The 15,950-nt window shown below is 44.7% G+C and overlaps 2 protein-coding genes across 4 annotated transcripts in view; both read left to right on the forward strand.

The window, feature by feature from the left end:
- Palld (palladin, cytoskeletal associated protein) overlaps positions 1–15,950 on the forward strand; it is a 364,130-nt gene that overhangs the window by 227,465 nt on the left and 120,715 nt on the right. The window lies entirely within an intron of this gene.
- On the forward strand, positions 9,643–11,291 carry LOC130862683 (phosphoglycerate mutase 1-like). The gene has a single exon (XM_057752405.1). It carries the CDS (start codon positions 9,699–9,701, stop codon positions 10,461–10,463), a length of 765 nt encoding a protein of 254 aa, XP_057608388.1. The 5' UTR covers positions 9,643–9,698; the 3' UTR covers positions 10,464–11,291.

Genomic DNA, 15,950 nt, shown 5'->3' on the forward strand with positions numbered 1-15,950 from the left:
ATGGCTCAAAGGTGAGTTGCCTTCATCAGCCATGAGGTTGTTTAATATGAGCTTCCGTCACTTCTAACCATAACAGTGTACCTTACAATTTGTTTTGTTGTTGACCTTGTTTCTGTATCCAGCCCAAAGTAGCCTTCCTGAAGCTGTCAATCATTGGGGCTAACCCTGACTTAGAAAACTAGAGTGGGTAACCTTCTTTCTCGCCAGTGCTATAGCTTATTATATGACTTGAAAGTGGCTGGGGTGGCCCCATAAATGATCTCTTCTTCAGTATAAATTCCTCAAGGAAGCATTAAGTTCTCTTTCCTTGACTTGGCTTTGAGACATTTCATTCTGACAGACTTTCTCCAAGGAAGCTCTTGAAATCTTGGTCTGATGGGTACAGCACATCAGAATGAGCCTGTACAAGGAACACAGGGACCGAAAAAACTGGCCCAGGAGCTTGCCCTTAATCGAGACCCTGTGTTTCTTTCTTACTATTTATTTTTATAATGACATTCTTGTAGTGTGTCTGTGTCTATGCACACACGTGCCACAGTGTGCATGTGGAGATCAGATGTGAGCTTGCAGGAAATGGTTCTCTCTTCCAAGCATGTGAATTCCAGGGATTGAACACAGGTCTTCAGGCAGCAAGCACCTTTTCTGGCTGAGCCATCTTGCTTGTCCCTTCTTGTACTTAGAGTGGTGTTTATTTTGTTCTTTGGGCTACCACCAATGTCTTCAGCATAGACTGTGTTCCCAATCCGCTTGAGTTACAGGGTCCTTTCTCATGAACTTCTCTTCTTTGCATTCACCGTCAATAATTTCCACTCTTTCATTGTACGAGTAACAGCTCATATTCATAAAAAAATGAAAAATAGTCCCCAAAATTACAGGACCCAGAAATGCCCTAACTTACATATGTTTTGCAGAAGCCTTCAATCCTTGGCAAGTCTCTCTTTATTGCAACCATCTCTCTAGCCTGGTCATCACCCATTGGCCATCTTCACTCAGTATGTTTCCTGCTTCTATATTTCCCCAAATCTAGACTCATCACTATCTTCCTCATTTGCCTTTTGAAGAAGTCTTCTTCACTGTTCAGGCCACCGTCCAAATGTCACCTCTTCCAGAGGCTTTGTCTGATTTCTCTTATTACAGTCTCTCATTGTCATCTAGGTCTTCTGTCTCTGCTGACTTGGTGCATTCTTGGGTTGGTTGGGTTTTGTTTGCTTGTTTGTCAGAGTCTCACTGTGTAGCCCTCGTTGGTCTCAAGCTCCTCCTATCCTCCTGCCTCCTCCCCTTCCTAAATGCCGGAATGACAGGCACGAGCCACCGTGAGTGACGCTATTGATCTTTGACACTGCTCTTTTACAAAACATGAAGTTCTAATTCTTAGGATATGCCTGACCAAGATCAAGTCCTCGCCTAAGAGTTCTAGTCGAAGGACAAGCCGTACTTCCTCAAAACAATGGCGTGCAAAAGCTGTGTTGAGGAGGAAGAGTTAAGACAGTCCCTTTCCCTGCGATAAATCCTCCTAAAGCTCTTAGTAATAGCCCTGTGTCTGCTATACATTGCTCCAAGGCATGACAGCAGGTCAGCTTTAAGGCCAGAGGAAGAAGCAGAGCCATGCTCTATTTGGTCTCAGGAAAACCAGCTTCTTAACAGTTTCTTACACTGCTTGTGTTCATGACTCATGTGCTTCCAGTCTGTTTATTAAATTGTTCTCATTATGCATATGTAATGTAGACTCCATTATGTTTGGAGAGTATTGACTAAATTAGTGTAAATCTGGCCAGAGCAGTTCATTTGGATGGTGTGCGCTTGGTCTGAATATGCTGGGGACTTTTCCAGTGAAGAATATCTGTTTAACCCAGTCAACCATTAAAAAACAAATTATGCTCTGTGCTTCTATAAATCAGATTTTTCAAGCCCACTTCATCTCAGGGGAGTGTGACTGTGCACATGGCTGCCCACAAACAGTGACAGTGAAAAATTGGCTTTGTCTGCTGTGCTCCCATCTTGACCGAGAGGAAAACCAACTGGGAATCTCGGGCTCCAGTCTCTCACAGGGCAGGGCTTATAAGGTTAAGAGTAGCAGTTTCTGGGAAGCCTGGGAAGCCAGCCTAGGTCTGTGAGAGGCAGGCCTGGCTGGCCTCCGCACACAGCCCAGAGCACAACCGTGGGCTGGCGTTAACCTTCTGAACTCCCGCTGCAGGCTGCAATCCTGCCTTCTACTCGATCACGGCTCCCAGGACAGATTCTGCTCCAGACTGTCTGTGGAGCTTAGGGAACCCTGAAAGGAAGCCTTTCAAGTCTGCTTCTCTTGAGAAAGCTAAACCTGCAAAACTTGGCCAGACACCACACTGGGTCTCCCTCTGTGGTGACTCAGAAATCTCAAGGAGAGGAGGAAAATGGAGAAGAATAACATTGACGGGGCCGAAGGGCAAGAGGGACGAGATTTGTATTTCCATTGAGTGGGGGATGTCTTTTCATTTCAAAGCCTGATGTAAAAAAAACGCACTGGCTTTTAGGTATCCTCAGACCAGGAACATAAACACTGCTGCTGAAATATTTCATCTCTCCCAAATGAGGCCCTGTGCAAATTTCCTTCTATGTGCAGAGCTTTCTGCACCAGCCCTACAGAGTGCAGGCAGACATCCAGAATCTGCTCTTGCTGGACACCAGTGAAGCAGTCCTTCAAGTTGAGTGAAGAGACTTCAGCAGGGTCTGGAGGGAAGACCTTGGGAAGTCCAAGATGAGTTGGGGGCAAAGGAGAAACTGAGTCACAGAAGGCCAATATTTTCTAATGACCCCTTTCCCTTGCTAACAACACAGTCTCCTAAAACAATTGTTTAAAGCTATGCCCCGTCCCTAATGCTCCGGCTTTTGTTGCCCATCAGGCTACTGGGCTCAGCTTCTGACATCTCTAGCTAGTGAAGGTGGAGTCTACATCCTTTCAGCAGAGGCTCCACCCCCAACTTCCCTTTGAGTGGGGGGGGGGGCATAGCGACTCCAATCCGTACTCAGCAAGCTGCTGTCTCTGCACAGACCATCACAAAGAGGACTCAGACAGAAGCATGGCTTGGTCAATAAACAGCCAGGTCTAAGCTTAGCTTCTCACTTCCTCGTGTTCTCATAGCTTTCAAATCTTTCCTAGGCTTTCCAGGCTTCTTTCAACAAAGTGGAACCTTATAGGTTTTTCAAAGTCAGTATTCAAAGTCAGTCTTGCCAGATCTGTAGCTCCATTGGCACGGTGCCTGCCCAGCATAACCACAGTCCTGGATTTGATCTCCAGCATTAGACAAAACTGGGCATGGTGGCACACTACTGTAATCTCGGCATACAGTTTGGTGAAGGCAGGAGAAGCAAGAGTTCAAGGGTAGAGCCAGGCAATGGTGGCACACGCTTTTAATTCCAGCACTCGGGACGCAGAGGCAAGTGATTTCTGTGAGTTTGAGGCCAGCCTGGTCTACAAGAGCTAGTTCCAGGATAGAATCCAAAGCTAAAGAGAAACCCTGACTCAAAAAACAAACAAACAAAAAAAAAAAAAAAAAAAAAAAAAAAGAGTTCAAGACTAGCTTCAGCTACATAGTGATAGAAAAGAATAAAATTAACCCTGAACCAAGCAGGTTCCCCTTAAGAACCCAAAGTTGTACTAAAAAACCCTATTTACTATAAACTTCCTACACAGCCAGAGGTAAGGAACCAATCAACAAGTTCCTAAAAATCAGAATATAGTTTTTGAAATCTCCAATACAAATAGAAATTCATCCAAAGTTTTTAAAGTTATTCCAAAAGTACATATTTTGTGCTGGAAAGATGGCTCAGCACTTATGAGCCCCTGCTGTTCTTCCAGAGGACCTGAGTTCAGAAGCCAGCACCCATGGGAGACTTCATACAGTCACCTGTAACTCCAGCCCCATGGGAGCTAACACCCTCTTCAAAGGGCACCCCACACAGATAACATACCGTCACTCATACTGACAAGCACATATCCATAGAATATATACTTGAGAAGCAAATACGTGTTTCACTGTCTTTGTCATACACAGCCAGCATATACCTTTGGTGGGTATCCCTAGATCTAGCGTGCGAAACACTCCCAAACAATAATTTGTGAGTACCCCTGCTATAGAAGGATTCTAGCCTGTTGCAGCAGGACACACTAAACATCTCAATGCATTTTGAGGGCAGAATTAAAACAAGGGACAAGAACATGTATTTGCTCTTCCCCTAAACTTTAAACATTCACGGTTGTTCCAAACCTGGAAGGTATGCACCTATACACATACATAGGGTAGGGGAAGCTATGTCCTCCTGACCCAAGGATTGCTGGCCTAACACTGGCCCTCTTTGGAACCAACAGTGGATGTATGCAGTGTACAGATAGTTCTGTAATTGAGATTGTCTCTATCCAGCAGTCTGCTGATGAGAGTTGGGGTGTATTTGTTCTTAGCCGTCACCTGTCAAATATGCCCAACTGTGGCATTCTTTACATTGGATTCCCTCAGGGCCACCCACCCACCTTGCCTCTGCCGCCCTCCTTGGTCACACTTCTGGTGGTCCTTGTCTGAAGGGTGGGCCTAGAAGTTTTAAAGTTTCGCTGCTCAGCAATCTGGAGAGCCACCCACGGCACCTGGGAGATAGGTAAGGAACCGAGCATGCCATCGTCATGTACTGATCACTAGAGAACACCCAAGATGACATTAAAGATTATACCAGGGGTGGGAAAATATGCTTTCATAAGCAGAAACCTGTTTTCCGGTAAAAACCGAAACCACGCTTTGAATAACAATGAGCACAGACATGCCCATCAATTTATGGCTGATTAGCATATAGAATCCCCTCCACTAAACAGATTGGCTAGTATGTCAAGCATATGATCTCATCACGGTCCAGAGGGTAATGGTTTTAAGCATGCTGGGAGTGTAAGGACAGAGATGCCACTGACTGCTGGGCTTCACTCTCTTCACCTCTAGCTTCATATACAGCGCCAAGCTATCGCTGATCAATTCCAAGTGACACTTAGCTTTCTCTCTCTCTCCCAATCTTCAAATGATCAGTTTTTATTTCTGTCTTGGTTATAGTGTGCGTGCGTGCGTGCGTGTGTGTGTGTGTACATGGATGTGCATGCAATGTGTATGATTGTAAATGTGGTTTTGGATGTGGAGAGGGGTGTTAGGCTGCAGGTGGGTTGTGTGTGTATGTGTGTGTGTGTGTGTGTGTGTGTGTGTGTAGGCCAAAGGCTGATATGGGGTGTCTTCCTACACACTCAGCACTTTACTTTCTGAGTCAGGATCTCTCGCTGAACCCAGAATTCACTGTTTCAGCTTGCTAGCTAGCCAGCCAGCTTGCCACGGGAGTCCTTGTCCTGCCTACTGAGTGCTGCAATTACAGGCAAGATGCTGTTCCCCCAACCCCAGCTTTTGCTTGACCTCTGGGGATCTGAACTCCAGTCTCCAGACCTGCGTAGCAAGGACTTTATCCATTGAGCTGTCTCCCTGGCCCTAGTGGTATGCCATTTGCATGTATCTCCAAGTCTCTCACGTTATAAAATGGTACCAGAAAGTCACTAACGTTCCTCCACACAATCATAAAGTGATGGTGCCCAAGACATAGTGCCAGGGTACCACACTGAGTTTGGGGCTGAGCTCTGATCATTTCTGTAGACACTGTTAAGTGGGAAGCTGGTGTATGGAGACAGTCTCTAGCCTATGAGTAATACTCGTGCACAGTTCAAACTGTGTACTCTGCATAGTATACATGCCCTGGTTCTGTAAACATGCCTGGTACCCATGCAACGTGCAAGTGGAAAAATACATCCCATCTACCTGTTCCATGGCTTCATCTCTGGAATTTGTACTGGATAAATAAACACAAGAGGAAGTGTACTGGAGTATAGCTCACTGATGGAAGACTTGCCTAGCATACACAAGAACCTGGAGTCTGCCTCACAAACCACACACGCACACAGCAGAAGTATCACTAAGTGCCATGGAGAAAAGACAAAAGAACAAGGAAGAGAAGAGGGTGAGCAAGGGAAAGAAGGAGAGGAGAGGTGGAAGGAGAGAGCTACTCTGTTCGCATCCCCGTGTGGGGTATGTCCCCAGCCTACATCATCCTGAAGTCCAGTGTTTCAGAATGAGGCCACCATCGTGGCTCCATGCCATCTTACCCTTCTACCAGTGACACTCTCCCACAAGTTCAGAGTGCAAGAGGATTCTCTTTAAATATTAGTACCATGAAGTTGGGATTGTTTGGACTCTGAGAACTGGAAGCTGGTTCCTTCCAATGGAGCCCACCCCTATCCACTCAAGTCCTAGGGACAGCAAAACTCAAGACTGAAAAATACACTCCAAATCTGTGACTGGCAAGGATTTCTATGCAATCCAAGCTCGGATACAATGAAGTCTCTTTAAAAACTGGATGTCTTTATTTGACCACTAAGACTCAATAGCAGGATCTGAAGTGTACAGATTTAACATGCCAGCAATAATTACAGGGGTGCCCATGGCCTGTCTGGCATGGTAGTTAGCACTAGGTGGGCATTGCCTCCCTTAAGTCTCACGGTATTTCGCATCGTGGGAGATCCATGAGGAAGACCACAGACACACAACTGGGGTAAATTCCAGAGGCTGTGCTGTAAACCATTCTTACGTACTAATCCCAGACTTCATCTTCAGACACCTCCTGAGGTTGTCTGTGTGTAACTTCACCTCTCGCCCTTGACGGCAGTGATATCTTCCATGCCCCACCTCCTCCTGCTGCCCACCTCCCTGGCTGCTCTCCCGCGTGTTCTGAAAGGTCATAGGTACACACCCAACTCGAGATAGTATTTAGTCAGCTTCCCTTCTCATTCTCACATTTAGGAAGTGTGCCTTAAATGCTCCGGACATTTCTGGAGTCTATTTATTAAAACTTCATTTTCAATTGAACCACGTATCATTTCAATTTCCCTTTCCTCAGCATTGTATAGCTCTGAGGACAAGAGTTGGAAATGTGCCTATCACTAGCTGAGTCACATTTTTTTTAATGTGCCCTCCTCAAGCCATTGTTTTCTTTCTTATTTTGAGAAAAAAAAATATTTAAAGTAAACCACATGAAAGAACAAGAACACATATGAAGAATTCATATATATGCATATGTAATGAAGGAATGTAAGACAAGGGCCCTACATCACCACCCAGCTCAAGAACGAGAACTTTGACCCATGTCCCAGAAACCCCGTGACCCTGGCCTTGCCATTGTTAGCATTAATCTTACTTCCAGTCCTCACATCCTTGGTAAGGTTCCCCTTGGGCTGCAAATCCACTCAAGGCCATGCAAGGCTTCCTGCCAGCAACCAGGCTCAACCTCTGAGCCAAACCCTCGGGATCCTGTGGAATATTTTCATTACAGGTGTATTGTCATCTCTTTCGAAAGGTTGAGTGACATACAACCCGCAGCACATATTTCGTGTAGATAGTCGCATGAGGTTTGTATGGATGCAGCCTTGGAAAGCATACGCATCATCTCCAATATTCCCGCAGATCTCTGTCATCCTCGCCCTCCCCCACATCCCTTTCTATCCTATCGCTATATGCCTATTTACATTTTTTCTAGAGATTTATGAAAAGGGAATCACAAGGCATGTGCTTCTTTTCCTGTCTTCCTTTTTCACTCAGCATAATGATTTTGATCTTGAGTTGTGTGTGTGTAAGCATTTCATTTTTTTTCTTACGTGTGTGCATTGTGTGTGAATGCACGTGTGTTCAGGAGCACATGAATGTGCGTGTATGAAGAGACCAATGGTCACCATTAATTGACTCTATCACTGAGAAGGGTCTGTCACCAAACCAGGAGCTCACTGTTAGCTGCGCTAGCTAGCTAGAGAGTGCCTAGATCTACCCCCGCCACCTCCACATGCTAGGGCTAAAGATTGACAACATCACACCCGTCTTTCCCACAGGCTAAGTTCAGGGATCTGAACTCTGGTCTCTGGGCTTTCTCATGCTTGACCAACTGAGTCATCTCTTCAGACCCTCTTTCTCAGTGAACTTAGTTTTATTTATAGTATCTTATTGCCAAGTTTTGTTTTATCCATTCAGCTATTATTTAAACTGCCGTCGATTTAACTTTTGTCTTATTGTCACAGGTAAAGCCATTTGATTGACTTAGCCTTTTTCTCCAGGATAAAAAAACAAAACAGGAGTGGTATGCCTAGCTAAGTCCACAGGAGCAAAACTTTTAAAAAGAAATTTTCACTGCCAGGGTTGTCTCACTTCAGTTTTTCACAAACATTGCTTGAGATCTCCCGTTATTATGTGTCAAAACCAACATTGGTACCATCAGTTTTTCTTACAATCTAGGCATTTTAAGGCGTGGGTAATGAGATTGTGTTACAGTTGAATTTGCGCTTTCCCGATGCCTGTGAGGTAAACATCTCCTTTGGGTGCTTCGGCCCCCCTCCCCATCCCTATGTGTTTTCCTTAACCAACCGCCCTTGGTAGCCCTTGCCTGGTTTTTAGCTGAATTGTTTGCCTTCTCCCTACTGAGTGTCTTGTTATATTACTTCTAGATTTTAGGTGTGAGTCCTTCATCCACCCTGTGCTTTCCAAACGTTGTCTCGGAATCAGGAGGTTTTCTTTCAGTTTCTGAAACTGGACTTAGAGACAGTTGTGGACCATTGGGTGGCTGCTGGGCACTGAGCCTGAGTCCTTAGAAGAGCAGGCAGAGCTATTAACCTCTGAGCCACCTCTCCGGCCCCACTGCCCCCACTCCACCCCAGGTTTTCACAGTGGTTGATCTCCTACCGTTGTTCAGAGGTTGGGTCTATTTTCAGTGAACGTTTTTCTGTGGTCTGAGATGCTGATTGAAGTTCTTGGTACATATAGTTTGTTTTTCTTTATGTATCAGGTTGTTCTAGAACTGTTCCTTTTAAAGCCTCGTTTCTCCTTTAATTCTAACTGTGAGGAATCCGTTGCCAGCATAGGAGCCCTACCCCCTAGGTCTTATTCCATTGGTCTGTTTGTCTTTTTTTTTTTTTTTTTTTTTTTTTGATGCTTATATTTTACAGTTTGGGTCATCATGGCTTTATAGTGCAAATTAAAATCAAACAGTGTGAGATACTGAGCTTTGCTCTGTTTCAACATTATTTTGGCTTCTGTGGATCTTTTTGTATTGCTGCAGAGTTTTAGAACTGGCTTATCAGTTTCCACCAGAAATGTGCTGAATCTACATATCAGTTTGTTGACATCGGTATGTTTAAAGGAGGAGAAGCGATGTGTTTAAAGCTGCGAGTGTTCTCCCTTGTGAATTAAGGATACCTCTCCATTTAGTCAACTCTTAGAGTTGTTTCCACTCTGCTCATAGTTACTCTGTAGCCGTCATCTGCATCTTGTGTTGGACTGAGCTATTTCTTTAATCATTTATAGGCGTGTAATACAAAGTTATGGTGTTGGAAATGAGTTTTCAAGTCTAAGTTTCTGCCTGGTGATGGCACCACATACCTTAGTTAGTCCCACCAATCAGGAGGCAGAGACAGGAGAGCAAGGCTACCCTAGATGACAGGCCTGGACTGCATGGTCCTGTCTCAAAAACAAAACAAAACAAAAAAAAGTAAATAAATAAATTTCAGTTTCTGGTTGTGTCATACCTTGTGTTTAAGACTATAATTAAGGCGGGCTGTGAGCGGAATCTCAGCGAGCCTCAGTCTCTGCTGCATCCCCTTGCCTATCGCCATGGCCGCCTACAAGCTGGTCCTCATCCGGCACGGCGAGAGTGCCTGGAACCTGGAGAACCGCTTCAGCGGCTGGTACGACGCCGACCTGAGCCTGGCGGGCCACGAGGAGGCGAAGCGCGGCGGACAGGCTTTGCGAGATGCTGGCTATGAATTCGACATCTGCTTCACCTCCGTGCAGAAGAGAGCAATCCGGACCCTCTGGACAGTCCTGGATGCCATTGACCAGATGTGGCTGCCAGTGGTGAGGACCTGGCGCCTCAATGAGCGACACTATGGGGGTCTGACTGGTCTCAATAAAGCAGAAACTGCTGCTAAGCATGGTGAGGCACAGGTAAAGATCTGGAGGCGATCTTACGATGTCCCACCACCGCCAATGGAGCCTGACCATCCCTTCTACAGCAACATCAGTAAGGATCGCAGGTATGCAGACCTTACTGAGGACCAGCTGCCGTCCTGTGAAAGCCTGAAGGACACTATTGCCAGAGCACTGCCCTTCTGGAATGAAGAGATTGTCCCTCAGATCAAAGAGGGGAAGAGAGTCCTGATTGCGGCCCATGGCAACAGCCTTCGGGGGATCGTCAAGCATCTGGAGGGTCTCTCAGAAGAGGCCATCATGGAGCTGAACCTGCCAACTGGCATTCCCATTGTCTATGAATTGGACAAGAACTTGAAGCCCGTTAAACCCATGCAGTTCCTGGGAGATGAAGAGACCGTGCGGAAAGCCATGGAAGCTGTGGCCGCGCAGGGCAAGGCCAAGAAGTGAAGGCGCTCAGACAGATTTCTGCCCCGAGACCCTCCTCCCTGCCTGTCTGCCTCCTGCGCCCTTCCCAGCACCCGTCACGTCACTGACTCCATGTTTAGGATCTTAAGTTTAAGTTGTAGCTGCAGATGGGGACCCGTGGCTCCCATTTTTAGTATTTTATCCCCTGCACCCACTCCCTTCATAGAATCTAGTCAGAGTAACATCTCTAGGGTGCAGGTTCTTGGTCCACATCCAGGGACAGTTCCTCTTCCCAGGAGAATTGAGAGGTAGTAATTACAGGTTTCTTAGTCCTTTGTTTACAAGGGTCTGCTTTAGGAGGTCAGGGAGGAACCATGCTGTGGCCTGACCAGTGAGAAGCCTGTCCTGCACTCTTCTGCAGTTAGGTAACTGGGGCTGTAGTCACTTCCTCTCTGAGCCTAAAGGAGCTGCTGGCCCCCGAAGGTTGGGATCAATCCTGTCAAGTCTATGTGTTACATTTACTTTTACAAAAACAGAAGTACATACATATTTATCAGTACACAAAAACCCCTCTGAGGTTTCTAGTGGTGATTGAAATAGTCTATGTGGTCACCAGAAAATAAGCCATTCCTCATATCAAGTGGGATAAACTCCTTGTCCTCAAGGGACAGGAGTGTCTCTTACTGTGTGTTAGGACCCCTCTGCCTTGTCTTGTAGAGGTGAAGTGCCCCTTGATCATGTCCACGGTTTTGTCTTTCGCTGTCTGAATCATGTTCCAGCTGCTTGACCCTACCGTGTGGGTCCAGAACTTGTTTTGGGCATACTAAATCTTCTTTTCCAGATCAGTATAATAAAGGAGTGATGTGCAATAAAAAAAAAAAAAAAAAAAAAAAAAAAAAGACTATAATTAATTTGCATGCATATTGATTCTGTAATATGTTACTTTGTTAAACTACGTCCCTGATTCTAGCCACCTTCTGTTGGCTTTTCTACATACACAATGGTGTTGGCACAAAGCCTTGCTTCCTTTTTTCCAAACTAGAATGCTGCCATCATTTTTATTGCCATATTACAGTGGTCAGAACCTTCTGGAAAATGTTGGCCATCAGTGTTAAAAGCAGACACCCTTGCCTTCTGAGGAGGAGGCCTTCGGTCTTTCACTATTAAGTTTATTTAATGTTAGCTGAGTATTTTCACAGGCCCCCTTTATCAGTTAATAAAGCTTGACTCTATTTCTACTTCACTTGGGATTTGGGGTTTTTATTTTTGTTGGGATTCTGGATTTAGTCATAACCTTTCCCCAACCTTTATTGAGATAATCATATAGGTTTCAAGAACACAGTGAGTTACAACAGTTGATTTTTTCAGATGTTAAAATTGAAATTCACCGTGTAGCTCAGACTTACATCAAATGCACAGAAATCCTCCTGCCTCCACTTTCCAAGCACTAGAATAACAAGTGTGCTGCACCATCCCCAGAAATCTCTATGTTTTTAGGTGAGTCCCACATCAACACCATGTAGTAACCATCATATACTTTATTGTATCTGATTCGATAAAATTTTATCTTCATGCTAAGCTGAAGAGAATATTTGCTATGGTTTTGAGGTCTTATAGCCTGGCTTCACTTCCTATTCTGTTTCCTGACAGTTGATGCCTGTCGCAAGCTTGCCTCATGCCCCTGCTGTCATCCTTGCCTATCCTGCCTCGCCTGTCATGATGGACTGTATCTCATCCTGACCAACAAGCCAAAATAGAGCCCCCTCTCTCTTTGCTGTTGTCGCGGTATTTAATCACAGCAATAGAAAAGTAACAAGAGTGGCATTAACCTAACAGCGTATTTCCTTTTTTTCTCCTTATACATTTAAAAAAGTCCTTGCTTCTACACAAATTCAATAGTACCTTGTTTCCTCTGAGACAATGCCTCATCACAGAAGCCCAGATGTTGCCGCACTGTGCACAGCTGGGGACTTGAGGACTCTGATCCTGCACCACTGACTAAGAAGCACTCAACGTGGAGCCTTGTCTCTTCTCTGAGTCACTGTCCCAGCACTGTAATTCAGAGATGCAGCTGGGTTGGAGGGACAGCAAACGCCCCTCTTATGGCTTACAGAGCTCTCAAGGTATTTCCTAATCAGTCCTGAAGAACTCAGAGGGGGCCGCTAGACGAGCCATTGTGGGTCTGGTGGACGGACTTTGAGAGGGCGTGGTGAGGGATATACAAGGAAAAGGAAACGGGGAAGATGGATGTTAAGAGAACTTTCTGCCTGGCCAATATTTCCTGAATGTGTTTTGGTAGATACGTCTCCACATGCTGTGATCTCTGGGTTGTTTGGTTTGTGTTGTGTTTCGCTGTAAAAGGTGATAAGTGAGATCGTCTCTGTTTCTGTCTTACTGAATGGGAGTCTGGGCACTTTCGAACAGACACGTCACCCAACCGTCTCTTAAAGAGCATCCTAATCTCTAAGGATACGATACAAGTTATAACTCTGCCGTAGCTTATGACAGATGAATGAAGCACCTAGTGTAATCAATATAGTCATTGTATTTATCCTACTTATGGGACTTAGAGTACAAACATAAAACAGCAAAGTAGAAGCTAACGTGTCTGTCTGTGCTTGGGTGGTGTACCGTGGCTCACAGCAATGGTTTATGTTGCTGAATTCCCTAAGGACTGAGCTGTCTTTGGTGATGTTTGGGTTTTTGGTGCTAGCACATTGGTAGATACACATAATAAATATTTATATGACAGTTTTTGCCTAGCAGTGAAGCACTATTTTAAATGTCTCAAAATAGAAGATCATCTATTCCACACTCCCTGTCAAAGATTATCTACATTTTACAGATGAGAAACTGAGTTCAGAAAGATGAAATGATGGCTAGCCACGCTCACATGACTCATTGAGGAAATCAGGACCTGCTCCCAACACTTGAAAAATACACTGACATTCAGTTTTTCAGTCATTCATTTTATTGGCACTGGGAGACATTGTGAAAACATCCAGCATGAAGTAACGGGATCGTGTGAATTTTTCTAAAGTCAAACACCAGGCATCAGACTGTCTTCTTTTCCTAATCTCCTGTGGATTGTGGGTTCCACAGTGACTGATCCATACTATCACAGTACCCCAAATTACATTTCAGGGCTAAAATACTTACTTTTTTTTCTTGTTGTAGTAATCCAAAACAAAGAATTCTCTCTCTCTCTCTCTCTCTCTCTCTCTCTCTCTCTCTCTCTCTCTCTCTCTCTCTCTCTCTCCCTCACACACACACACACACACACACATTTGCACAAACACTGAGAGAAAAAGAGACTCTTATTCTTCTCACAAACACATCAGATTTTGTGACTTCTTTGCCATCCAGAGCACCACATAGAAAACTCTGCTGTGCCAAAGTCTACCTTCCCTTGCTGCAGCAACTGCAATCCTATAGGAGCTTCTGTGATGTCTATAACCAGCGGCTTGTCTCCAGAATGATCCCCTACAGTGTTCTCAACACAGAACCTCTCAGTCTCAGTAGATATCGTCTCCATTCAGCCTTGGTCATTGTCCCTTTGCGTCCCTTTGCTCCTTGCTTTCTAACGTAATTCTTGTCATGCCTCTTTTTCTTGACGTGTAGCCACTGTACACTTTTCATATTGTTTCGTTAATGCCTGTTATCATTTCCTCATTGCTGTGGAGTAGAGGTAGATTAAAAACTTTCCTGCCAATCCCACCCATGCTGTTGGGAGAAAACTTGAGGTGTGCTGCCTACAGCGATGATTCCTGAAAACTCACATCCATCTGGCTTAGTCTCAGCCTTGTGAAAACTCTGAAGCTAAATAAATATTTTACCAATTTTTTCTTCTACCCAATCTAGCTACCCCATTGTAGTCTCTGAGATTCTTTTCCCCCTGCACAAAATGAGCCAGTATTCTCTCTTACCCTACCGCCTTCTTTTCCCTACTGCAGGTAGTCATTGGATAGACCTGGTAGTTACCTGTGGAAAGTGTCCACAGTCAGAGGCTATATATTGAAAGTGTACAAGCCTGCATGGATATGGTTTTTAAAGAGCCAAGAAATGGATTTGTATTATAAGTACTCAAAATGAATTCTATTTAAATACCAAAATCATATTAACATACCTAAAAAGGAGCCACAGATCTTTTCCCACACCCTCTAGAGTGTGTGTGTGTGTGTGTGTGTGTGTGTGTGTGATGAAAAGCCCATAAAATGTGATGTTTTGACAGTGACAGTTAGCCCTTAGGGCCTTAAACAATATCAGAATGGAATAAAATGAATAAAACCACTGGTTTGTGATTGTTAGATGCTGTGATACTTAGTGGGAGTTTGAGGTGGGTTTCCTTCTCTCTATCTGATACATTTTTAAGTCAAAACTACAGAGAATACAAGGTCAAGCATTGGACAAGACTCAGCCTCCAGCACAAATGTGTAGAGAATAGGGAATGGAGGACATTCGAGCAGAGACCTGAAGAGACTAGGAAAAATGGAAACAAAGATGTTCAGAGGACAAAGTAATATTTAAAGGAAAACAAGAGAACACAACTGGCCATGGCAAGGTGAGGCAGCTCTGCCTCTTCTCCCAGATGTTGGGCATTATTAGAGGCTCTGGAAAATACGACAATGAGGACTTTAAACGTTACTATCTAATTGGTCTAGGGAGATGGGTTTATTGGTGAAGTGTCTGCCTTGAAATCCTGAGGACCTGAGATTCCCAGCACCATGTAAAAAGTCAGACTAGCCAAATAGGTGAGCCCCTGGTTCAGGGAAGAAATTCTGTCTCAAAAGATAACGTGAGGCTGGATATAGCTCATTTGTAGAAGGCTGGCTTAGCATGCATGAAGCCCCAAATTAGTACCCAGTATTAAATAAAACAGGTTCGATGGTATGTGGCTGTGATCCCAGCACATATACAGAATCACGAGAATCAGGTCACGGTCATCTTTGACCCTGTTCAAAGACACCCTGGGCTACCCTAAATCATGTCTCAACAAAAAAAAAAAAAACAGAGCTGAGAAGCAATAAAGGAAACGTTACCAATGGCTACATCTGAACTGTGTGCGTGTGCTCACACACGTACACGGAGATGTGCACACGCAAAAAATAAAAATCTCCAAGTTAATATTTGTACTTAAGACAGTTCCTAGTACATAATAAATGTCACACACGTATGAATCAAAGAAACACAAGTGGGAAGATACTTCCCAGAAGTCAACAGCAATGACAGCCCACAGAACTCAGCACAGTCTCTGCACAGTGTTGCCGGCAGTGGCTCAAACTCCCAGTCCTGTGAAAGTAGCAGGGACTTGGGTTGGAGTATAAGACAGATTTGGGAGCCACCAGTCCCAGAAGCAACCATCAAAGCGTTGAGGAGGAGACTCAGATAAAAGGAGAGCCAGGCAGTCCATTCTGAATGTCCCTGCACCTGCTTTTAAGGCAAGCAGGTGGCGACTTGGGGACAGTAGGTTTCTTCCGCTCCTACTTTCTTAGAAGTGCTCTCACGTGCAAGTTTCCTAGCAGTACAGGG

The sequence above is a fragment of the Chionomys nivalis genome, chromosome 20 (assembly GCF_950005125.1).
Source record: "Chionomys nivalis chromosome 20, mChiNiv1.1, whole genome shotgun sequence".
NCBI classification, from domain to species: Eukaryota; Metazoa; Chordata; class Mammalia; order Rodentia; family Cricetidae; genus Chionomys; species Chionomys nivalis.

Bases quoted from the DNA above. Each gene is read 5' to 3' on its own strand.
- LOC130862683 (XM_057752405.1), top strand. From the start codon at position 9,699: ATGGCCGCCTACAAGCTGGTCCTCATCCGGCACGGCGAGAGTGCCTGG.